Source organism: Nymphaea colorata, chromosome 13 (assembly GCF_008831285.2).
Source record: "Nymphaea colorata isolate Beijing-Zhang1983 chromosome 13, ASM883128v2, whole genome shotgun sequence".
In the NCBI taxonomy this organism is placed as follows: domain Eukaryota; kingdom Viridiplantae; phylum Streptophyta; class Magnoliopsida; order Nymphaeales; family Nymphaeaceae; genus Nymphaea; species Nymphaea colorata.
The window spans coordinates 2,782,757-2,808,104 of record NC_045150.1 but is presented as its reverse complement, the minus strand read 5'-3'; the positions used below and the strand labels follow the sequence as shown (position 1 = coordinate 2,808,104).

Here is a 25,348-nt window from a genome sequence, read left to right as displayed (position 1 = left end):
AGGGTCATTCCCTGCTATGAAACTTATTAAAGCAAGGTTGGGTAACAAAATGGATGATGAATTCTTTGCAGATTGTTTACTTTTGTATATTGAAAAAAAAATTTGTTCAAATATTTTATTCCAATGATATTATTGATGTCTTTTGCAAGATGAAAAGTCGTAAAGCAAAATTGCAATAGGTAAAGTATTTTGTTGCATCATTTTTGTGTTAATATTTATTTGAGTCACTATTTAATTTCAATAATAAAAATGTAGTTTTTGTTTACATTTTATTGTGCAAGTAAATGAATGATCATATATAACTATTTTTAATAAAAATAGAGGCACTGATTGTGTTACATAGAAAGAAAAACTGCTTGTTTTAGGTAAGTAACATTTATTTTTTCGTTTTGGAGTTCATAGATGTATTTATTTGCTATTTTTTGAGTTGTGATATTTGTATATTCATCTTATATCTTATGTTCACTGCTCACACTTACGTCACTGTAATAGAAATTGAGTATCTTATATGTTTAGGACAGATCGCGCTTTGTGCTAATGACACAAGCAATTATTGTGTGTGTACGACACGTCGCGCTTCACGTTCATGACGTGGGCAATTATATACAACATATGTTCACTTGTACTATATTATGGTTTGCAAATATTATCTAAAGTGTATGAGTCTATATATATATAGTTCGTTGGACTGTTGGACTGTTTGGCCCAGCACTAAAAAAAAACTTGGCTCTGCCCCTGATCTAGAGGATACTTGTACCTACCAGGGTCGTTATGGTTCAAGAAACCCACTTCATGGCCTTCCTTCTTGAAAGCCCGGTGAATAAATTTATGTGCAGTTTTAGTCATCTTAAGAGATCGGCTAGTGTAAGATACTAAATGTATTGTTGAAAACATAACAATGAATTTCCACCCTGGTTTGATCCTTCAAAGAATTTCCACTCCTACAAAATTTTGTGGAATAGATACTTGATAGCTTAAGCACTCCTCTCTCTTTCTCTCTCTCTCTCTCCCTCTCTCTCTCTCTCTCTCTCTATATATATATATATAGAGAGAGAGAGAGAGAAGATATAAACGAAAACTAGAAGTGTTATATATATATATATATATATATATATATATATATAAAGTGAGAGAGAGAGAGAGAGAAGATATAAACGAGAACTAGAAGTGTTTTAGTTATAGCTGGCCGATCAAGTGACTCAGGCAAAAGAATATCATTTGGGCTCCTACTCATCACTCACCCATACAGTCAAGTCAGACAATTTTTAAGTTTGGATCTTTCCAAATTCGACAATGACCTATAGGAATTGCGCAGAAACATCCATGCATGCATATACTTTCCCTTAAAGTATCGACACCTAATTATTGATGTTAAATCTCTCTGAAAACTGCTTTTTCTTTCCATGAAATGAGAGGCAACTTTGAAAAGGAAAGAAATAAATACATCATATATTCATTTATATTTATTATTTTAACTTAAGTTTTTTTGTTACTAATTCGTTATAATATGAGAAGCTGCTAAACATAATTCAACAAACTAAACGATGGATTTGTCAATTAAATTAAAAAACGCAGGAAAATGAGGCGAGTGATCAGTTGCTTGTACCTAGTTCTGGAATAAACATTGAAAACTAAAGGATAGATTATTCGGATTGCTAACTTAATCTGATGAAGAGTACTGACTCAAATTATTTTCTAATTAACATGCATCAGCTATTAAAATTTAAAAAAAAAATCTAGATTATTAATTTCCAGCTTCAGAGCCAGTTCCTATTATAGGTACCCTAAACATCAACAGATGACAATTTTTATGGGCCGCTGCCATTTTCATGGCAAATATCAGCCTTCCGTTCCTCTTCCTCAATGCCAATATATTTTGGGATCAAACATCGATCCATAAACTTGTTAACTAGGCTTTACAGAACAACAAGAATCTCAAGGTTGTTGCTATAAAATGGAGAATATTGCACTGAACTTCTTTTAAGGGATGAGGAAGCCCTTTTTCATACATGAACAACCATGCTCCTGCAAGCATCATAATATTCCCAAAAATGAAACCCCCATACATGAATAAGTATGAACAACTTTGCACCTAACATGATCAATTGATTTCTTCTCATTATGAAGTCAAGGAGAAGGCAATGATATATTTAAACTCATGCAATTCAACACTTTAATGTCATGCACATATCAAATATTAGAATGTTATTTGTAAATCTGTCAAATGTGACCATGTCGTATGTAAATGTTTCTAAAATAATTTGTAGAGGCCAGTACGGATGAGCAGTAGGGATGTGATATATAGGCTATTTCCCTTTTTTTTTCCTGCATCTATGATCCTTGCCCATGTTCAACAAGAAAAGTTCACCCTAATATAATTTTTGTTTTCTTCCTAAGTACTCATCTTTAAGGTTGTGCGCTGCAAGCGAAAAACAAGACATATTCCAATTCAAGGATGTATTGTAGGTCCGTCCAATCAAGCCAAAACTTTAAAGGCATAAGGATATTACATTGGGAGTTTGACACCAAATCAAAGCTCGTCAAGATATGGGAACAAAAGATACTGAGACACTGAATCCAACCAAGGAGAAGATAGAGCTGCCATAAGGGGAGGAGATAAAGATAGAGAAAAATATAATCCTCTTTCGAAAGAAAATCTACTGGTAATGTAAACAAGTATCCACATGATAATGGATACTAAAAAGGTCATTCTGATGAGCGCAGCTTAAAAATGTGATGAGAGTTAGAGAGGATAACAGCCACGATATTCCTGAACGTAGGCAGAGAACGATACTGTATTTTTGATTGATTGGAACGAGTGTCTATTACGGTTTTGATTTAGTTTATATTTTCTTAGTTACATGTAAATATTCAAGCATTGGTAGCCATATTTGATTGGAGGTACAAAATCTCCTCTTCAAACTATAGGGTATGATTTTCTTTGCATGTGGTTCGTCCATCTTAGTGCCGTTTGTTTGATGACGCTTTTTCATTTTCATAGTTAAATTTTCGTAAATCCTTGGTTCTCTGTTTTAAGTAATCTAAAAATTGTGTTTTATGTCTTTCCTTTCTAAATTAAAAAGTAGTGACGGGAACAGGGGAAAAAATTGATACCATTGAAATGGGGGAACAATTCTTATACCAGCAAGAGGAAAAACGCACTAGAAAAGGAAAGAAAAAGAAAACAGAAAGAGAAAACTCGAATGGAGAAAATTGGCTTGTGGATATGCTTCCATGAACAATGACTCGTTTGCTTAAACTAGAAGCTATTTCGAGTGGGGATGCAGAACAACGATTGCCTGGAACCGGCACACATCAACGACCAATGAATTGCATTCCCGCCTCGGAAAGCAGGAAATAATGCTTTCATTCCTGATTTCATCATCAAATTGGCAGACGATGAGAGTGGTGCTCCGGTGGGATCTGTGAAGGAGTCCCCGAGAAATGGAAGCTCCAGTGGGATCTGCTTTCTTTCTTGCTTTCAGAAACGGAAGCTCCAGAGTCATTCGGCTTTTTAACAGTAAAGAACTCTCCTCTATCAGCTCGTACTTTTTAATTGTAGAATTTTAATTTTTCAGCCTTCCCGCCTCTGAAAGCAGGAAAGAAAGCAGATCCCACTGGAGCTTCCGTTTCTCGGCGACTCCTTCATTCATAGATCCCACCGGAGCACCACTCTCATCGTCTGCCAATTTGATGATGAAATCAGGAATGAAAGCATTCTTTCCTGCTTTCCGAGGCGGGAATGCAATTCATTGGTCTTTGACGAGTGCCGGTTCCAGGCAATCGTTGTTCTGCATCCCCACTCGAAATAGCTTCTAGTTTAAGCAAACGAGTCATTGCTCGTTGAAGAGTGCCGGTTCCAGTGATCAACCTTTTGCAATTTTCACTGAGGCCACCATTTTCATAATAGCTGTTAAATAAGGGCTGAAGTGAACTTCCATTAACTCGAAAAAACAAAACACGTTAGCCAAAATTTTGTGTGTGGATATATATGTCATATGTGTATATATCATTTGTAGAATTATCCGTCCGAGTTTGGATGGAACAAATCCTCCGGCGTCTCATAGCATGCTGTCCGATGTGTTGCATGGCATAGCGACCATTGATGTGAAGATGGTAAGACAATAAAATCGACCTTTATTTCATCTATAGTGTAACGCTAACTTATTCAAACATAAAATTTCCCATTTTGTGTTAAATGCTATGGTACTCAAATTCAAGGTAAACCTACACATGTTATTTGTTTTAGTTCACTCTTCTAGGATACGTCACATCCTAAAAAAAGCTTTTGAGTTAATTTCCTTTTTTAAACGCATTAAACCAATGTGTTAAATCAACGCTGGAACTTCGCCATATTGAAACCCAAAATGTTATACAGCTCATGGCACGTTTTATTTGATTGGAGGTACAAAATCTCCTCTTGAAACTATGGGGTATTATTTTCTTCCCATATGGTATATAATACGGGTATTATACTTGTTTTTCTCATTTTTTTGTGTTTTTATTAATGTTTATTTTTTATAATTTTCAAGATTTATTAAATATTTTAAATTTATTTTAAAATTAATCAAGATTTTTTCGAGATATACGACTTTGCCGTATTTTTCCTGAAAAATTCTTCATCGTATAATACCCCTACACGTTTTTTGTGACAATGGCAAGTGGTTGGAGAATAGTTTTGGGAGTTTTATGTTTTAGGTGAACCAATGAAATATTTGAATATGTATATGTATATATATATATATAGAGGGAGAGAGAGCTCCATGAGTTATATCCAATCACAGCAATCGGGTGGGTGTGATTAAAGACACGGTGCTATGCAATACATAATAGAGAGGATTCCATCCAAAGTCTGACAGATAAGTCTACAAATGATATATACATATATATACACACAAAATTTTGGCAAACATTTTTCGTTTTTGCAAGTTAATGGAAGTTCACTTCAGCCCTTACTTCACAGCTATTATGAAAGGGTGGTCTCAGTTATTAGGAAAATTGCAAAAGTTGATCACTTTTTCAAGATTACAGATGAAATGTAAGAAGCAGATGGTGATTCTAAATGACGGTGAGAGTGTTTCTTTGGGAAAATGTCTCAAGAATGTCCTTGTTTTGGGGGAACCTTTGAGTTGGTGCCGTGTTCGTGCTGGCACCGAAACCAGCACAGGGTGGGCAGTGCGCTAAAAGCTTTGTCCCTCGTCTCGTAATGCACCAAGAATCGGCCTTCTTTATTTTGTTGCATTACCTTTCTGTGTCGCAGCGGTTAGTACTTGGCTGCTTTTATGACTCGGTTGTTCTCTTTTCTTGGCACCGTTATATTGCAGGTGCATTTGTGTGTGTGTGTCTTTGTATTTTATTTCATTCATCCACATGTCTCGCATACGTAGCTCAAACAGGTCGCATGTGTGAGAGATGACTTCTCTCTCTCTCTCCTGTCACTGAATACCCCACCCACCTTTCGGAACCTTGAAGAAATGATTCATGGAAATAATGAGTCACCTCTTCTATTGAAGTGGAGACATTGAAATCACCAAATTCTGGGGAGTTCTTCTATTCAATCCCTTTCCTTTTTCTTGTTGCTGGATGGATATCTGGTTTTTATGCATCTTCTCTTTATTTCTCAAGTCTCTAGTGAGTTATAGATAGAGTTAAAAAAGATCAAATCTTTAATGATTCCATCATACATGATTGAGTTGAGTTGCCAAAACTTTTGGATAGTATCCTTCACCTGAACTGAATTTTTTCTGTTATAAATATAAATCTATATATATATATATATATATATATATATATATATATATATATATATATATATATATATATATATATCCACTACCACGTGTGATCTCCTTCTGCTAATAACTTGTATACACTGCTTTATCATGCCGTCATGCAGAAACTGCTCTAATGCTTATCTACTTGAAGCTCGAGATGAATTTTAAGAATGCTCAAGACAAAAACATAGGCTTCAAATTTGTCATTGGATTGAAAGAATTTTATCGTAGCACAAAGAATTTTTTTTTTTTCCTTTTGTGTTCTACCAACCTAGATCGGTTCATGCATACTCTTGCTGATTGAATTAAGAGATCTAAATCAACAAAGCGGTAGGATCGATTATGGTTCTACTGGTCATCCATAAAACTATCTCCTTTTTAATTTGAAGATCAAGTTGCATTGCCAACCTCTACTCAAACGCTGGCCATATATGTCTAGAGACGCTGTGTTTCTATTTGTGTTTCTATAAGTTCGTCATTTCAAGAATAAATTAAACCACGCCGTCCCTAATCAAGGTCTTGCTCCTCGTTTAATTGAACACAAAAAAGATGCCACTTGTTTATCATTTCAATCAATCATACCTCGTAAACTAAACTTTTTCTAAATTCTAGAAATTTTGTCAAAGAAAAGAAAAAAAAAAGGAAAAAGACTGCAACAAGAAAGAGAAAAAGACTGTGCAACACTTTTCCCTATGACAAACTTTTTGCAATATTAAATCGAACGGCCCCTTGGAAAATCCCAAGCTAATCTCATGTGAGTCTCATTTGGGTAACCAACTACAGGGAAAAAGAAGAGATGGGCGGGTATAGGTGCGCACACTGTGTGGCCAATTGCTAGACAAGGCCAAATAACTGTTTGTTTTTATATTGATATTTCTCGGTAATTTTCTCACGTACATATTGGTGTCACTTTAAAATTTAAAATGTTATAACTTCTGTCCTTTACCCAGAATTTTCTGGCTTCTTCCCGTGAAGAGAAAGAAAGGATGATCAATAACCCCAACTCCATTAATTACCCTACCCAAAAAAAACCCACTTTCAAATAAGCGTGGGAAAATTACCCTGGATTAATTTCATGTTTGGTTTGAGTTCGGTCAAAAACTTTTTCAAATTAAGTGTAGACGCATAATCATTCTTTAGAAAATGTTATATTATGAATTGGCAATTAGAAGAGATGTGAATGTCTTTTTGCTTGCTAAATATACATTAATGTGAAACACACCAAAAGCAAAACCAGGTACCTCGAAGAAATGATTCATCTAAATAATGAGTCACTCGTTCAATTGAAGTGGACACATCTTCTCTTTATTTCTCGAGTCTCTAGTGAGTTATAGAGAAAGTTAAAAAAGATGAAAGCTTTGATGATTTCATCGTAAAGGACTGAGTTGTGAAAACTTTTGGATAGGTATGCTCCACCTGAACTAAATTCTTTCTGGTTATATTGAGACGCCGCTCTGCTGCTGCTGCCTTCACTGCAACAACGTATGCCAGACATGTGGATGAATGGAATAAAATATAGAGATACACACACATTAATGCACCTGCAACATCAACAGAACGGTGCCAAGAAAGAGAACATGTGAGTCATAAAAGCAGCCAAGTACTAACCGCTGGGACACAGAAAGGTAACGCAACAAAATAAAGAAGGCTGATTCCTGGTGCGTTACAAGACGAGGGGCAGAGCTTTTAGGGCACTGCCCACCCTGTGCTGGTTTCGGTGCCGGCACGAACACGACACCAACTCAACCGTGCCCCCAAAACAAGGACATTCTTCAGACAGTTTCCCAAAGAAACACTCTTACCGTCATTTAGAATCACCATCTGCTTCCTACATTTTGTCTGTAATCTTGAAAAAGTGATCAACCTTTTGCAATTTTCCTAATAACTGAGGCCACCCTTTCAATAACAATTGTTAAATAAAGGCTGAAGGGAGCTTCCATTAACTTGCAAAAACAAAACATATTAGCCGAAATCTTGTATATATATAATTATATATATATCATTTGTAGATTTATCGGTCCGAGTTTGGATGGAATAAATCCTCGGGCCTCTCATAGCGTGCTGCCCGATGTGTTGCATCACGTAGCTGAGCACTAAACCCTTGGGACAATAAGAAAATAATTCAGTGATAAAAGGATAGTATCAAGTAATATTATCTGTTGTTTATGGTCAACTGAAGTTCACTTCACGCCCATTTTGTCATTTCCAAAAGAGAAGTACCAGTGCAATTAAAAAAAAACACAGAACAGTCCTCTTTTCAAAATTATTAGAAAAAAGCAGGATCAAAATTAAAAAAGAAGAACCAGTCTCCCTTTTTCCTGTCATCATTCATCTTTCTTATGCCTCAAAGCCAGTTCTTTCTACAACTCTTGCATCTTAAAAGCAAACTGTCCGCATGTAGCTAGACCTCAGTGCTCATGGAGTTTGGAGGTGCACCACCATAAGGCATTTAGCCTTAAACTAATCCACCATGTCAGCCTTAGACTGCAGTAACCCAAATGCTTTAAAGCCTGCCATTGAGCCTTTCATTTTCTTGCAAGTTTAGGAACATGGCAAGAGAGAAGAAGGGAGCAGTTCTCCTGTTCTTGTTGTTCTTGGTCTGTGGTGCTGCCTCTGCAAGAAATGCGCATTGGGGAGCCATAAATTGGACCATGGGCATTGGAACCAGGCGGTGATAAAGACTCCAGTCCCTCCATCTGCCCCTTCCAAAGGCATTGACTCTGTGTCTGCTAAGAAGTTGGGAGTGCTGCCACCATCTCCCCTCCCATCTAGGTGATCGTTGAAGACATGCACCATGTACACCATGTTGACTCTTCGGCAGCAGAAGGGTGTCCTTAAGCGGCTTAGAATCTGCTGTTGCGAGAAGAGGCAGCATCCACACCTTGTGAAAAGGAAGAGGATGAAGACGAGAAAAACAGAGAAGAAGCAAAGATAGTTTATTCTAGGGTTTGCTTCTGAGACGTGCAGGTTTGGGTAATCTAACGATTAACCCCAAGTATAAGATTAGCTGAGCTTTTATAGACAGCCTCCCAGTGTTTTCCGATTTGCCTGAATCTTAATCTCAATCTTAATTGAAAAAAATCTTTTCATTTAAAAATCAGTTTTCTTATTTAATTTCGTAAATGCAAGTGAGTTCCCTGGCAGTTAGGAGATGAGGGATAGGGCTAAGGGCCACTATCTAACACACCAGTAATTGATGCGCCTCATTTTTACCTCACTAGCTATGTAATTAGTGCATTAGCGCAAAGATGCACCATGTATACCAGAAGAGCTGTTTGTGTGTTAATATTATGAAAGATATATATATATATATATATGACAAGCTTGATTACTTGAGTTTAAATGAGCCACACTAGTGAATCCAGGTATATGGTCATGTGGGCGGCTGCCCACAAAGATCTGTACTGTTTGCCATTTCATTTTTGTGGCTCTCAGTCATTTTGCTATGTACTTGAAATGTCTACAATTTTTTGAAAGGACTAAAGTTGAGTTGCTGTATATTAGTGCTCGGGAAGTCTCTTTTATTTTATTTCCTTTTAACTTTTTTTTGGCTCGGGAAGATCATTATGAAAAAAAAGGAAGTCTCTTTTATTTTCTTTTCTTTTAACTTTTTTTGGCTCGGGAAGATCCTGGAGGATTTCATCTCCATTAGGAATGATCTCTTCCCTTTTATTAACGTTGGTTGAAATGTGTAGCATTTTCTGTAACCCTACTTCAGATTGAAATTGGATTTATATTTGGACTTGAATCTTTTAAAATTAATCTGAGAACGTTAAGGATCCAAAATTTTCATATACCGGGAACCGTCTGTGTCAGATTTCATTTTCGGACATAGAGATGGAGTCCAATTACAGTTCGATCGTGCATTTGGTAGCCTTGGATTGGATCTGAGATCTGAGACTGAACTGAAATTCTTTTTATATGGGACTGACAAAGTAAACAAACACTAAATTTCACCTTTATAAGGATTCGAGATCCTCAGTTTATTGAGAAAACCTCATATTTGAGGTCAGATGGGAGGGGATATGACTCAGATCCTCAGATCTAAGATCTCCAATTATAAGGTTTATTGAACGTAACCTTCAGAATCAAGAAACAAATTATAAGACCAAGAGAGGGCATATATAAATTATAAAAATATTAACATAACTAGCAACCTCTTCCTCATGTTAATTTTGTTGTTGAATGCACGAGCCACCGCCCATTCTAACTTTTAAACCTTGTTCATCCATTTCTTATATGTGCTTTGTCAGGCTTCCCAATCTTAAATTTTAACATTTATTTTGTTGCGTGTTTGATAAGAGCATCAAATTTTCAAAACATATATTTTTTAACATATGAGCCGAGAATATAATGTTCTTCAAAACATGATTTGATCATGCACAATCTTTATAGATTCAACAATTGAACATTATATACTACATTTTTTAAGCATATATTATATGAATACATTCTACCCTTTATTAGGGTAACACAAACAAACTTTGAGTCAGTGTAAGTCGCCTAAATATGGGTACAAAAGAATTAGTTTTTCTAACGACGGCCAAAAAACGTTGGTAAATTTTTTTACCGACGTTTCCTTTGAGCATCGGTAAATAAAATGTCGGTAAAAACATCCAAAACGGCATTTTGAAACTAGTTTGTGACCGTTACTCAAATACACATTGAAACCCCGACTTGGAGACAAAATGGTGTTTGCTTCCAAATTAAGATGCCATCGAAACATTGGTTGAAATAGAAGGAAAATAAAAAATAATAATTTTAAGGGCGATGTCATTGTTATACCTTTTCTTAAATTAATAAATTCAAGCTCGACCACCAGGATTTATAAAGACTATCATAAACAGGATTGATTTTTTCCTTTTTGGGAGAGAAAAAAGGATAAAAAATTGTTAAAAATTTTTTTAGCGATGCAAATTTTGTTCTTTAAAATTTTGAGAGGCTACATCACATTAAACCAGCCAGCTCTCCCATCTCAATTTTTTTTTTCAGAAAATAAATTAAGCAAATCCTTTTCATGGTCCAATGTTGAAGAAGACGCATTGCCGGCAACCTTCTTTCCTTTTTTTCCTCTTTTGAAAAAACAAGCCCAAAGTCTCGTCCACGGGGATATTTTGCACATAGTCAAGCGTGGTTTTTCAACGGATCGGATTCAAATCGAATATATTCTTATTTATATCTACTTTTTCAGATATTCACATTTTTGGATTCAAATTCGAATAAAAAAAAGTCATATCTGAATCTGAATCTGAAATCCGATTTTACAATTCGAATTGGACTTGAATTTGATTTTTATATTTATATTTATATCTGAATCCGAATCTAAATTTTTGAAATGGATTTTTACCAATTTTCAGAATTTAATAGCATTAGATACATGATATTTGTTTAAAAATGAATCTAATCTGAATTCGATCGGATATTTATGTATATCTAAATCCGAATCCGATCGGATGCCATTTATTGAATCTGAATCCGATCCAATTTCTTAATCAAATATGAAATTTTTTTTTTGTATCCAACTTTTTCGGATCAGTCCGGTTAGATATCCAATTTAAATCAGATATTGACATCCCTAGTGACAAAGCCAAAATTTTTCATTAAGAAAAACTAATAATTGAATTAAAATTTATAAATGGGCAGCCGATATATAAATAAATAAAATGTTCATGAGGCACTAATAGGTACACATCAAAATCCTAACGCAACATTATTATACATTTAGACTCGATTCCAAAACATATAGATATTGGGTATTGAATATTTATTTAAAACTAAGCTTGAATCTAAATTCGAATTCAGATATTGATTCAAAACTAAATTGGAGTCTGAATCTCATCAATTACATTGTTCAAATCTGAATCCGGTCAACTTTTCTTTTTTTTTTTCGTATTCGACTTCTCGAACTCTAGTTGGTGGATCCAAATCATTGACATCCTTAGTCTAGTCGTTGAGGACGGCGTCCACTGCCCATCCTCCAAGAATTCCATCCACATCCATCCATCGGCCTCCCACCACACAAATCAAAATATCTCTCTCGCATGTGATCAAATCAATATCAATTATTTGTGTGGTGTTGGATGCTCCTGATTCTCCGTTTGCTTTGAAAAATCCAATCATCAAAAGGAATGTGATTGGTGGACGAGGAACTGAAGCAACTGAGAAGGACCTCGGTGTCCAATGGACCACCGGTTTTTTATCATCTGGTAGGACCAAAGGTGTTCCCCGCTTTAATCACCAACCGTTCGGGTCCATTGAAAAAAGAGGGACACGTAAATGTCCCTTAGACCACGAAAATCATTCTCTTATTCTGCCGTCCACCTACAAATACTGAATTGCACCAGTGTTTTCTGGTCCAAACCAGGACAACTTTAAGAGAATCTGTTTTTGTTTGAATTTCTTATGACGTCAACTCCATGTGTTGTAAGAGGAATGACACCAATATGTAAGTTGAAGCATAACGGATGCGTCACTCCAAGATACCTTAAACATGTTTGATACCTTGAAGGGACGAGGGTAAGAGATAAGTGGAGTCCTCATTAAAACTCAAATTCACTTGGGTTCTCACTTATGTCTGCAATAGTTTGAATTAATTCTATTATTCCAGAAATTAAATATGTTCAATTGTTGCTTTAATGTAAGTTAAATTAAAGAATTTCAGTAGAGGTTGAAGAAAACCTAGGAGACTGAAAAAAAAAGAAAAAAACTTATCATGTTGTCTAAATGTTTCAAATCTAGTAGTCAAGTTTATTATTCAGCAACCAATCAGTTGTGATTACGAACCATTTTATAGTCGTCAATCAACTTCAGGATAGGACAAATCTTCTTGCATGATTGGAAAATCATTACAATGACTGGTTTTTGAATCTTTCTTTTTGTTTTGAAAAAAAAAAGAAAACTTCTGTGGAAGACCTAATCAAAAGAAAGTGATCAAGTGCCCGGATTTTAGAAACGATTAAATGCTCGATTTTTTTAAAAATACATAAATAAGGAAGAAAAATAAAAAGATTTGTTAAAAAATCAAGCGAAAATAGAAGTACAGAACGGTTTTGTGAGTTTCATAAGCCTTGGCTTTTTTGTTAAAATTCAAATATTTGAAATTCTAGGATCTAAGATTCAAAAGTAGGAGGTAATCAAATGCGAGTTCTATGTTAGGCTTCTAACGATTGAAATGCCGAAAAAGAAAAAACAAAGTAGGAGGTATTTTAGTCAAATGCCTAAGTAGGTTATGTGTTCGGCCACTAACATGGGAGATAGAATCTAAAAATGATTGAAATACCTTCAAATTATTGGGAAAAGAACCGAAGTAGGAGATAATCAAATGCCACAATAGCTTACATATTTGGCCCTTAACATTGGGGAGATATTTTGAAGTGGTCGAAGTTTCTTCCTCTTTTTTTCTTCAACAAAAAGAACCTGCTTGATGACCCGGTACCCAGCCCGATCAGACCCAAAAAATGTGTACCAAGCCGGCCCAATAACTTAACAAGCTGGCCTTGGTTGGCTTGACAGGGCCCGATTCGTTCCAATATATTTTTTAAGATTATTTTTATTTTTCTAATTATATATATTTTATTATGATTAATTATATTTATGTATTTATTTAAAAAAAAATTTAGTTTAACCAGGTTGTACTCGGGCTTGAGTTTTGGGTGTTCGAGAAGTTTGAACTGCAATTACAAACTATGGTTGAGAAGGGGCCAGACACTTATCGGGCCAGGCCTCCTGATGCCCAGGCCCTACCATAAGTCCAAAGCAAAAAAAAGGAGGGAGAAAATAAAAGCAAACTACTTGCTATTTGATTAGAGAGTTAAGCTCATGATTTCTTATTGCTCACAACCACTTTGTGAATTACCTCAAGCAAGTCTTCAAAATCAAGGAGGCATCTTAGCCAAAATTTCCATCCAAACAGCAATGATCTTCTCCCTCCCACTGATCATAATTTATATAGATCATTATTTCCTGTAAAATCTATGATATCATCATTGAGGATTTTCCCTGCAATTTCTAATGATCCTACGTTTCTCTTGATCAAGGATATGGTCTTGCCTTCAACCAAAAAATTTGTTTTGGAAAGTTTAGATGCCCCAAATTATGGTGCTAAAATATATTCTATGTCTGTCTGCTGGTACACAAACCTCTCCCTCTTTATTTTCCTTGTTCCCACCGTACCGTTTGAGGCTACTTCAAAAACAGTACATTTTCAATTAGAGTGTTACACATTTACTAATTGTAGTATGGAGAAATAGCATCTATGAGAATCGAGCGAATTACAATCAAACTTTAATTGGCATGCCAGTCCGACTAGTTATGACATGCCCATAGTATGGAACTGCAATCTTAAATAATTGAAGTACCTTTGATATTGGAGTGAGAACCCCTCTAATAAGGGCTAAAAAATGAAATTGGAAAAATTACTTTTTCAAAAAGACCAACTTATCCCTCCACAGTCAACATGAAAGCCCAAATACCATAGACCTAATAAATCCTTAATACGTGTTTAGTTAATCTGAATTTTATTTTTAAAATAGTGTTTTAAATTTGTTTGGTGAATATCTCTTGAAACATTTAATTAATTTTAGAATAATTTGGACAAAGAATGTTTTCACAAAGTAAAGTAAAGGGCAAAATGATAATCTTTTAACAATTCTACCAATTGAAAGGCGGCCGTTTTAGGGAATCAGCTGATTAAGCAATTCAGGTCGGTTGAGGATCGATAAAGAAGAAAAACCTTACAATATTAAATTTTAGAAAAATTTAATATAGCAAATTTTAGAAAATTTCACTTGTTTTATATAAAAATTTTAAAAAATGATATTTTAGCCCTAGTCAACATTTAAAAACTTTAATCTCCACCCAAAAAAAAAAAAAAAATCTGGCTTCGGCCTTGATTGCGTTAGCATTCGTGTTGTCAAACTTGCCGTTGGTTGATACTTCGTCTGATTTATCGTGTTGGTAATATTGTGACAATTGGTCTTCCAATCCTTTTGGTCAAGCTGGTAGTTTGGTCTTCTTGCTCATCGGGATCTTAGCTTACTCATCGGGATCTTAGCTTATAAAAGGAATCCTTAAAGAAGCATATCCATATCATCTCCTGTTGACTTGACTAGATGAAATACGGATGTGCCGCTATTTGTAGTTTAGAGAAACGGCACTTATCAGAATAAAACTGATCACCGGATTTTAATTTTAACCAGCTATGCTATGCAGAGCCCAAATTGGTGGTTCAGTGAATCGGCTGATTTTGGCAATTCACTTGAATCAATTGTGAATGAATTAGATAAAACTTTTAGATAAAACTTTTTTTTGAGAAAAAGTAAATAAAAATATATAAAATTAAAAAAAAATGAAAGTACCTGAAAGACGAGTGTGGTGGTCATGAATCGGCTATAACATTGAATGGGATTTGTCACCGATTCGGTCCGAATACGCCGAGTCTGCAATCTTATTTCCAGAAGCTAGTCCAGATTGTGCCGGAGGACATCACTGTAATATGTCCGAAACAGGGTGGGCACTTCGAAACCGACCAGCGCGTGTGGTTGGACTTGGACCTAAGTTGTGAAAGGGTTGGAGTTTGGACGGATTCCACTTTCGCATTTGGATTGGGCTCAAATCCGAGCTCTATCTTCTAAATTCGAGCTCATATTCAGACTGAACCGGGTCCGATTTTCACTGGGATCCAACGCTCAGACTTGAATATAAAACCGCATACCAATTTCATATCCAACATCAATTAGGTGTAGATTATATTTTTTTTCCCCAATTCATTTTACATTCCTAAACTTGGAATGTAAATGGATCGTATGTCTCATGACCGATTCAATATGGAATTCGTCTAGTTGGGATGTGACAATGAAATCTAAATCCAGTTCCTAATCAGTTCTGAATTACATATGCAGTTTCAAAGCCAGATCGTCAATAAAAGGCTGCTCAAAAAATTGAGTCAGATTCATGAAACCTCATATGTTAGTATTTTACTTCATAAATCTAGCTCAAATCTTGACGCAAAGTCATTAGATAGTAAAATCTTCTTCAAAGTTCTCACTTGCTTGAATAGATTTACGCTACATTCATTTACAATTCAAAAAAATAACATATGAAAGTACGACAGCGACTACATAATTTAAACCTCCCACCCCTTGAATGTATGTAGGCTGCGAATTCAGATCTAAATGTAAATTGAAATCCGGTTAGTCAAAGACCCGGACCCGAACCTAATGGCCACCTGCTGAGTGGTGAGCAGCGGACGCCACAACGTGGAAGTCGCTCCTCCCACATACGTCTCTTCCTTCCTTCCTTCTTTCCTCCTCTCTTTCCACCGCCACCCAATACCTCTCCTCCCCATCCATCGCTATTTCTTCATCTCTCAACCACCACACAGCCTCCATAGCCTCTCCTTCTCTGTCTTTCTCCAGATTCTGCCTTCCGAATCACGCACCACACTCTCTCTTTCTGAGCAGATTCTACCTTCTGAAGCAAGCGACCGCACCTATTTCTCTATCTCTGTACTCCTGAATGACTCGCCGCACGAAGGTCTCTACTTCAACTGCAGAGGAGAACAGGAAGATGCCTTCGCCGTTGCCGCCCGCCCCCTTTGGCGAGAAGAGGCCCGTCCAGGACGAGCAGGACGTGGTGGTGGGGAAGAGGAAGGCGCAGCCGGAGGGGCAACAGCACTGCTGCGGCAGGGAGAGACTGCAGAGGCACAGGAGTCAGGTGGCGGGACGCGTCTGGATACCGGAGGTGTGGGGTAAGGAGCAGTTCCTCAAGGAGTGGACCGACTGCGCCGCGCTCGACCGGGCGCTCATGCCCATGGGCTTGGTCTCCGCCAAGTCCGCCCTCGTAGAGGAGTGCCGAAGGAGCGCCGGCTCCGGCGGCCTCAGGATCGACCTCGCCGCCGTGTGAAATCCTCCGGCGCCGTGGCCGAAACCAGATTGAATATTGCTTTTTGGCTTCCTGCATTTCACTTGATTTCTTCTTGTTCTCCTGTAATCAACTATGTTATGAGACGTAAGACGATGATACGATCTGGTTACTCCATGATTTTTTGCTTTCTTCTGTGGTTGCGGCTGGCCTGTGAGCGCGCTGTGGCTTGATCGATCTGCGCGTTTGTTTTCTCTTCCCTTTTTCTTTGATCATCAGCCCATAATCGATCATGGGGATTCGATTTTTCAGGTTGTTCAAGTTCAAATCGGAAGCATTGGTCTCTGTTTTATCTCAAAAGGATTCTTGACAGAGATCAAGACCAAAACCATTTTTTCAATGGATTTAGTTTGGAAAAGTATTGGGAAAATCAGAGTGAAACGGGTCAAATTTGAGTAGAACTCAGATTTTCTCTAGAAATGGAGAAGTAGAGATGAATCAGAATACAAATGCTAAAAGATCCTATGGCTCCCATGATTCGGTTACTTAAAATAGATAATTTTATGACAGTTTGATTCACACCCATTTTAATATTGCACTTTTTGTTGTTGTTAGTATCGTTATTGAATTATTATATTATTATATTATATCATGATATTTTCCGCTGTTTTTGTGGATGAAGAAGACAACTAAGTTCAAGAACCAGATCATATTACTATTGATGGTACGTATCGGAAAATACTGATCGTATCGGTTTCCCACTCAATGCTGGGTATGGTAGGGTGTTTTGAGAAGGAAGTGTTTTCTGTTTTTAGACTATATTAAATTACATGTTAATTAGATAAGAAATTAAAAACAGGCCGATACGGTTCGACGGAGGGGCAACCAGTGCGCATATCGATTTTGCACCGGTTCATATCAGTTGAATGGGCTCGCATGAACCAGAGCGGCCGCTTCTGACCGTCGCCGTCTGCTATTTAATAAAACTGTATTTTATACTTCTAAACAAATGAGTTCAAAGTCAATGGTCGAGGCCCCGATACGGACCAGTTTTCCGTATCAGTCGGTGAAGTGATTCCTTTGGATTCCGATACTTATAAAAAGTTGGAGAAAACGGACAATATTTGGCTATTTCGACTACTAGAGCATGACATCTCCAAGGAATCAATAGCAATTATGGATATCTATGTCTGAAGCCCAAGTAGAGGAGCAACAAACCTTGTTGGCCACTGCATTCTTTACTTGTATGAGTTGATAATTTTCTTCTCTCTCTCTCTACACACACACACACACACACACACACATATATATATATATATATATATATATATATATATATAGGATTTTTAGATTTTTCTGTTAGAGTTTGGAATGGACAAATTCTCATACCACTCACAATACTGCACAACACGTCAATGTTTTTAATCACATCCACCCGATCTATTGTATCATATCAGGTGGTCATTATTGGATGGAACTCAAGATGACTAAAGGATTTCAACTCTTCATTTTTGTCATAGAGTATTAGTATATATTATTAGTTCAGACCTTTTTTTCTCCTTTTTTTCAGCTGTTCATAACCATGCATTGGACAATCCTCGCGAGTGAGATAGGTGATTCAAGATAACCAGATATATATAATATACATATATATATGTATACATATATATATATATATATATATATATATATATATAGAGAGAGAGAGAGAGAGAGAATGTTAGATGGGGAGAGATTCAGCCTACCGATGAAAACAATTCCTGTCAGTAATTGGCCACAAGTTAAAGCAAAGCAGAAATTAAATTATCGAAAAAGTTGGAGTTAGCCCAAAAAATTGGATTGGCCATGGCTACTGAGAAATCACGTCCCTTCAAAATCCTAGTAAAATTCAGAAGACAACAAGATTTCCGCAGAGTGAAACGGTAACACGTCTGGTGTTCAAGCAAAAGCCTTTTATCCTTCATCAATTTGCATGAGTTTCTGTATATATGGGAGTTCAAAGTTGTCGTGTGTAAAGAAAGAGAATTAGTTCATGCATGACGGATGGCTTGCAAAGCTTTCTTACTAGCTGGCAAGGGTAAGGGTGGGCATTAATTGGGCCAGGTTCATTACTTGACAATGGTCGGGGTGATTGCTTATTGTATGCGTCTCCATGCAATAAATTTGTAGAGGGCTGTGGGGATGACATTGAATTTTAATTTAAATTAAATCAATTGACCTCATAAAGAAAAATATAATATTTGATTGACAATTGAATCCTATTCCGGTATCCTTTTTTTTGCTGAATCGATTAAATATTATATATATTCAAGTCTGATATATATATACATGACTTAATTAGTAGACATGTTACAATTAAATTTTGCATCACAAATTTGAAAGCCAATGCTAGCCTTGAATGTGTTACTACTTCTAAAAAATGGACAACAAAATAGACACCCCTTCCCTATTCCAAACTAATGACACTTATTATATTGGGGTTTGATTTCAACGCCTTCACTTAAATGCCCTTTCAATTGCTCATCAGGACCATCATTTTTGTAGAATGAATTCCAAATGGTGTCAACGCTAATCTTGTCAGTTTTTATTAATTGTTATTACTACGCCCGCCAAAAAAAATTTGGTAGATAAAAAAGATCTTAGAAGATTAGCTCTCATCTAGTGCTGGGCATATGGCCTGGATGGCCTGGCTGAATAGAAGCCTCATTGGTTTAATCGGGTCAGCCAAGGACCCAGCCAATTAGCAATCTGGCCAGGCGGACACGATCATTGATGGGACGATCCATGTTGGGCTAGCTCATATTGGCCCAACATATATATGATATTTGCAATTCAATTAAAGTAGCTGCTCCCACAGTGCACAATTCAAAATGTTTGGCTCATGACTCACAACATGATTTGGAATCCATCAAGTACGAAGGCAAGAACAAACATCAAGAATTACTACAATCAAATAACAACAGTTTGAGAAAACTTTCAATGCCATCACATTGGAAATCAACAAGACGTTGACTGACATAAGAGAATTAGCTATGCAATGACCAAATTAGAATGGAATTGTTAGTCTTTAAATTACATAAAACGAGCAAGTAAGGAATACTAAATAGTAAACTAAAACACACAAAATGCAAAATGTCTACCATAATGAATCATGATTCGTTGCCAAAAGATTCCGCTATGTCTTCAACTATAACACATATAATTATAAGTATACTTAAATGTTAGTATATTGTGAAAAACAAAGTAAATGGTAAAAAATCATGCATTGAACAATGAACGTCTTACAACTAACTTGAATTGTCTCTATCATGAATCCAACTTGGTGTGCAAACTAGTGCTTCAACAGTTTCAAAAGTGGTTGAACATCAATAATTATTAACGATTCTTCTTGTTGTACTGAATGCAAACTATGAAGCAACTGTAGATACATAGATTGCTAATATGTCTCAAGTCATCTCAGATAAAACTCTATATTTACTTTCATATACCTTCCACCAAGATATTATGCTGAAGCCATCATTAGGTGAAACTTAATCTATTGGATCAACTAAATATGTTTCATATATATGCGGGGTACTATAAAAGATAAAATTAATTCAAGTACTATATCTTGAAGGCATCTCTCAAAAAAACTCTATCTTCTCTGGTCACTACTATCCCATTAGATGCATTTTTTTTTCTATCAGTCATACTATACATACTTTTGTACGCAGCATACAACTCATGAATTCTGCTCTCTATTTTCTCATATGTACCATTGCATCGTATTCTTTCAAACTTTCAAGAAAAAACTTCAAATACTATAATTTGAATCTAAAATCTAAAACAAATGCACTTGCAAAGATAATACTGTAGTCTTTTCAATATTTGTCATTTTTTTTGCATTTTATGTGTCAATGCCCTTATATATTCATTAGCTATTACACGATGCTTATGCAAATGTTTGTAAATCAATTGTACTTATACAAAAACTACATTAGTTGCTACATGACTAGTGATGTATAAGTATTTATTTCATTGTTGAATACCTTCAAAAATTGGTTCAAAGAAGATACATAATACCATTCATCATCCAAAGGCAAACTTTGTAAAACAATGCATCTCTCAACATGATATACGAAGAGTTCCATCAAGTTAGAACATCATAGTTAATTTCTTTGTATCATTCAAGCCTAGTGTTTTTATACAACCCTTAATTTCTATCTCAAATTAAGTGACAAGTTCCATTAGAACTACATCCTGTATGTCATTTACCACAATATTTGTACTTTGCAAACTCTATTCCCTTGTATGTGACTAGTGTAAAATCAATCCATACCTTTGAAGTAGTTTTTTTTCCTTGTTATTCTTTCTCTCAACCATCCACCTTGAAAAGACCAAGGCTGCTGGTACATACCAATTTCTTACACACACACACACACACACACATATATATATATATATATATAAATTGTCGTGTGTTGAATGTTGATGGATAGTCAAATTTAAAAATTCATTGTAAAAAAAGTGACTAAATCGGTAATCAACCATGGTTTATGATGCAGCTACATTTTATCATGGTTTTAACAATGATTTATAGCTTTTTAACAATAAATTTTTAAATTTTACTATCAAATAACTATTTGGCACACGTCAACAATGTATGTATGTATGTATGTATGTATATATATATATATATATATATATATATATATATATATATATATATGTGTGTGTGTGTGTGTGTGTGTGTGTGTGTATGTGTGTGATTATATAGCACTCAAATATTATGTTTATTTCAAATTATAATATCAAGGGGGGTCACATAAAACATGATAACTTTCATTCAGGTAAGGAGCCTAGACGTATTTACTTTGAGATCTGATCAAGAAAAGTAGCCGGCAGTAGTTGCTAAGGAAAGAGAGTTAGTTCATGCATGACAGATGCCTTGTGAAGATTTCTTACTAGCTGGCAAGGGTAAGGGCGGGCGTTAATTGGGCTACGTACACATCAGGTGGTCATTTTCCTTACTTAAAATTGTTCAAGGTGATTGCTTACTATGTGTGTGTTCATGTAATAAATTTGTAGAGGGCTGTCAGGATGACATTGAATTTTAATTTAAATTAAATTAGTTGACTATAATTGATTGACAATTAAATCATACTTTGTAATAGATTTTTTTTTAATCAATTAAATATTATATAATTTGAGTTTGATATATATCTATGTCTTAATTAATAGACATGTTACAATTAAATTTTGCAACATAAATTCAAAATGAAGCCAATGCTAACCTTGATTGGGTTACTACTTCTAGAAAATGGACAATAGAATACACTCCCCCTCGTTATTCTAGTGCATTATTGAACCAAACTAATGATACTTTTTCTTAGCTTTTAGTAAATGTTTTTAATACTCCTCCATAAAAAATGTTGATAGACCAAAACTGATCTTATTAAAGGTTATCTCTCATCTAACCAGTAGGGCTGGGCATTGGGCTGGGCTGGTCCAATTAAGATGGCCAAATAGAAGGCTGATTGGTTTATCGGGTCAGCTAGAGACCCGACCTATTATCAATCGGGCTGGGCCGATAGCTTATCGAACCTTGAGCCAGACAATTTGCCTGAGGCTCGGCCCGATCAGGTTATTAATGGGCCGAGCCATGTCAGGCTGGCTCATATCGGCCAGGCATATATATGATATATTTGCAATATTCAAGTCTGATTTGCAATTCAATTAAAGCAGCAGCTCTCACTATGCATAATTTAAAATGTTAGGCTCATATCAGAGAAAGGCAAGAACAAATATCAAACTAAAAGAAACTAAAAGAGTTATTATGAACAAATAACAGCAAAAACTACAGTTTGAGAAAATTGAATGCCATCACATTGGAAATCCACAAGACATTGACTGGCATAGGAGAATTAGCTGCACAATGATGAAATTAGAAATGATTATTCCCATAAGAGAAAACAAAAAAATAAACAAGGAAATATATGTCATCAATATTAACACACGAAAAAAAGGAAAGAAGAAGATATAAACTTCCATCAAAATATAACACCAAAATGAAAATAACATCCAAAGTGCTTAGCCCACATGCATTTCTTACATCAGTTAACATATATGGTTTTACATGCAGAAAATTGGAAGTATATTTAAGTCTAACAGTGGCATCATAGGGAACTTCTATCCTCCAACAAGCAGCACATAGGGAACTTCTATCCTCCAACAAGCAGCACAGTTAGATCGTAGATAAACAAAGCACTTCCAAACTTTGAATTTCACCAAGTCTTCTATAGATGGCTCCATTTCTGAATTTGAAAAAAATGAGGAATGTATGACATGCAAAATAGTTTCAATGGTTAGTCTATGAATTACATAAAATAGCATGTAACAACTATAAATAGTACACTAAAACACATGAAATGCAAAAGGTTTACGACAATGAATTATAATTAAGCATCAAATCATGAATCATTACCGAAAGATTCCTCCCTATCTTCAAAACTATAACACATGTCATTATAAGCATACTACAATGTTAGTATATCATGAAAAACAAAATGAATGATTAAAATCTAGCTCTGAACAATGAATATCTGACATTGTTTTTGAATTGCCTTCATTACGAATCTAACTTTGTGTGTAAACTAGTGCTTCAATAGTTTCAGGAGTGGTTGAACATCAATAGTCTTTAACAATTCTACATGTTGTGTTGAATGCTAGTTTTGAAGCAACTATAGATACATGGATTACTAATATGTCTCCAGCTTTCTTGGATAAACTTTATATTTACTTACAATTACCATCCACTAAAATAATATGTTGAAGCCTTCATTAGCTGAAACTTTTCTATTGGATCAGATGAATATATTTTCATATATGTGCGAGGTACTTGAAGAGATAAGGAATTCAAATAATATGCCTTGAAGGCATCTCTCGATAATTCTCTATCTTCTTTACTTATCGCTATGCCACTGGATGCAGTTTCTTTTTTTTTTCTGTCACGTGTACCATACATACTTTTATACTCGGTATTAGGGTTGGGCATCGGGCCGGGGTACATTATAGTCTTTCCAACATTTGTCAAACTTTTCTTGCTTTTTATATGTCAATGCCTTTATATATTTATTAACTATCACACGATGCTTAAGCTAATGTTTGCAAATCAATTGTACTTCTTGAAAAACTACCTTAGCTGCTACATGTTTGGTGAGAAATAATATATTTGTTATATTATAGAATACATTTAAGAACTGACTCAAAAAAGATGCATAAGATCACTTATCATCAAAAGGCGAACTTATATAATTAGGATCAACAAAAGCCAAATGTTGCAAGACATCTTTGTAGAACAATGCGTCTCTCAATATATTATATGTAAAGTTCTATTGAGTAGGAACATCATAGGTTTTTTTTTTTTTTTGCACCAATCATGCCTATTGTTTTTATACAGTCCTTAAAAGTACATCATTTGGTTATCTCATTACATATTTAACATTTTTATGGATTTTTAAAATTTGTGCACCACAATGAATATGCAAGTGTTCCCTCTCAATGAAATAATGCTTCTTAAGTTCCTTTTTAGTATTGTTATTGCACTATTATTCATCGAACAATTATCAACAGTAATAAAAACCAACTTTGACTGAATGTTTCATTTAGAGATATAGATAAAATCTCACACAAACTATTTGCATTGAGTAGTGGAGGTATATGTAGAAAATTGAACATATGAGCATACAACTTTCAATCTTAATCAATTTATTATCAGGTCATGCATAAATACCATAATATTTGTTGTGAAGTCCATATATCAAATGTCATGAAACTCACTGTATATAAATCCTTTGGACCACATTTTCTCAGTATTGTACATTGACGTAATCTCTTTTTAATGAGTTCTTCTAAAAAATAGAACAAACCGTGAATTGCAAGCATGAAGAAATTTGGTATGATATTTATATAGTGTAAATTAAATGAAAATTAGTGTGCTATTACATACTCGGACATTAATTTTTTATAGAACCCATATCAAACTTTTTTATGCATAAAAAAGTTGCACTAAATTCACCGACTACAAGTGACAAAATTCTCTGTTTTCTTTCATTGATTTGCCTTTCAAAATATGAATTTCAATGTTGAAATAAGAGATTAGTCTCATTAGGACTACGTCCTTTAAGTTGTTCACCATTTGGGGGAACAACAGTCCACATTTGGTTTCTTCTCAAGGCAAGTATGTCTTCATGCATAGCTTTTCTACACTATAGGTGACAAATAGCTCGTCTAAAACTAGTGGGTTTAGTTTCTTCATAGTGCCTTGGGCTATAGACACAAAGGCTTTTGGTTTAAGGGTGCCATCTTGGGACTTGTAAACATAGGGTGAGTGCATGCGACAAGTTTGTCTAAATAAAAATCAACCACCCAATAAAGGAAAAGAAAGATTGACGTGGTTCGACTCTAAGAGAGTTTACATCCACGGCTCAAATCTCTCTATCTTTAATGAAAAACATGAGACAAGAAGTTCCTTTATATTCAATTGTTGGTATCTACATCATGCATTCAAGATAAGGGAAAATATTGTTTGTTACATGGAAAGCAATTCTTATCTTGATTGTCATTATCTTAGCTTCTTAATCTCCATATATTTTTTGAATTTGATCCTACAGATTTGATATAATCTTGTAGGGATGAACTTGCCAATATAAGTCAATCTTATGGAGATGAACTTG

The 25,348-nt window shown here is 35.3% G+C and overlaps 1 protein-coding gene across 1 annotated transcript; it reads left to right on the top strand.

Annotated features, from left to right (window-relative positions):
* The first annotated feature begins 16,063 nt into the window (after positions 1–16,063).
* LOC116267065 (protein BIC1-like) lies at positions 16,064–16,811 on the top strand. The gene has a single exon (XM_031648620.2). The coding sequence runs from the start codon at positions 16,290–16,292 to the stop codon at positions 16,674–16,676; it is 387 nt and encodes a 128-aa protein (XP_031504480.1). The 5' UTR covers positions 16,064–16,289; the 3' UTR covers positions 16,677–16,811.
* The last annotated feature ends 8,537 nt before the right edge of the window (positions 16,812–25,348 follow it).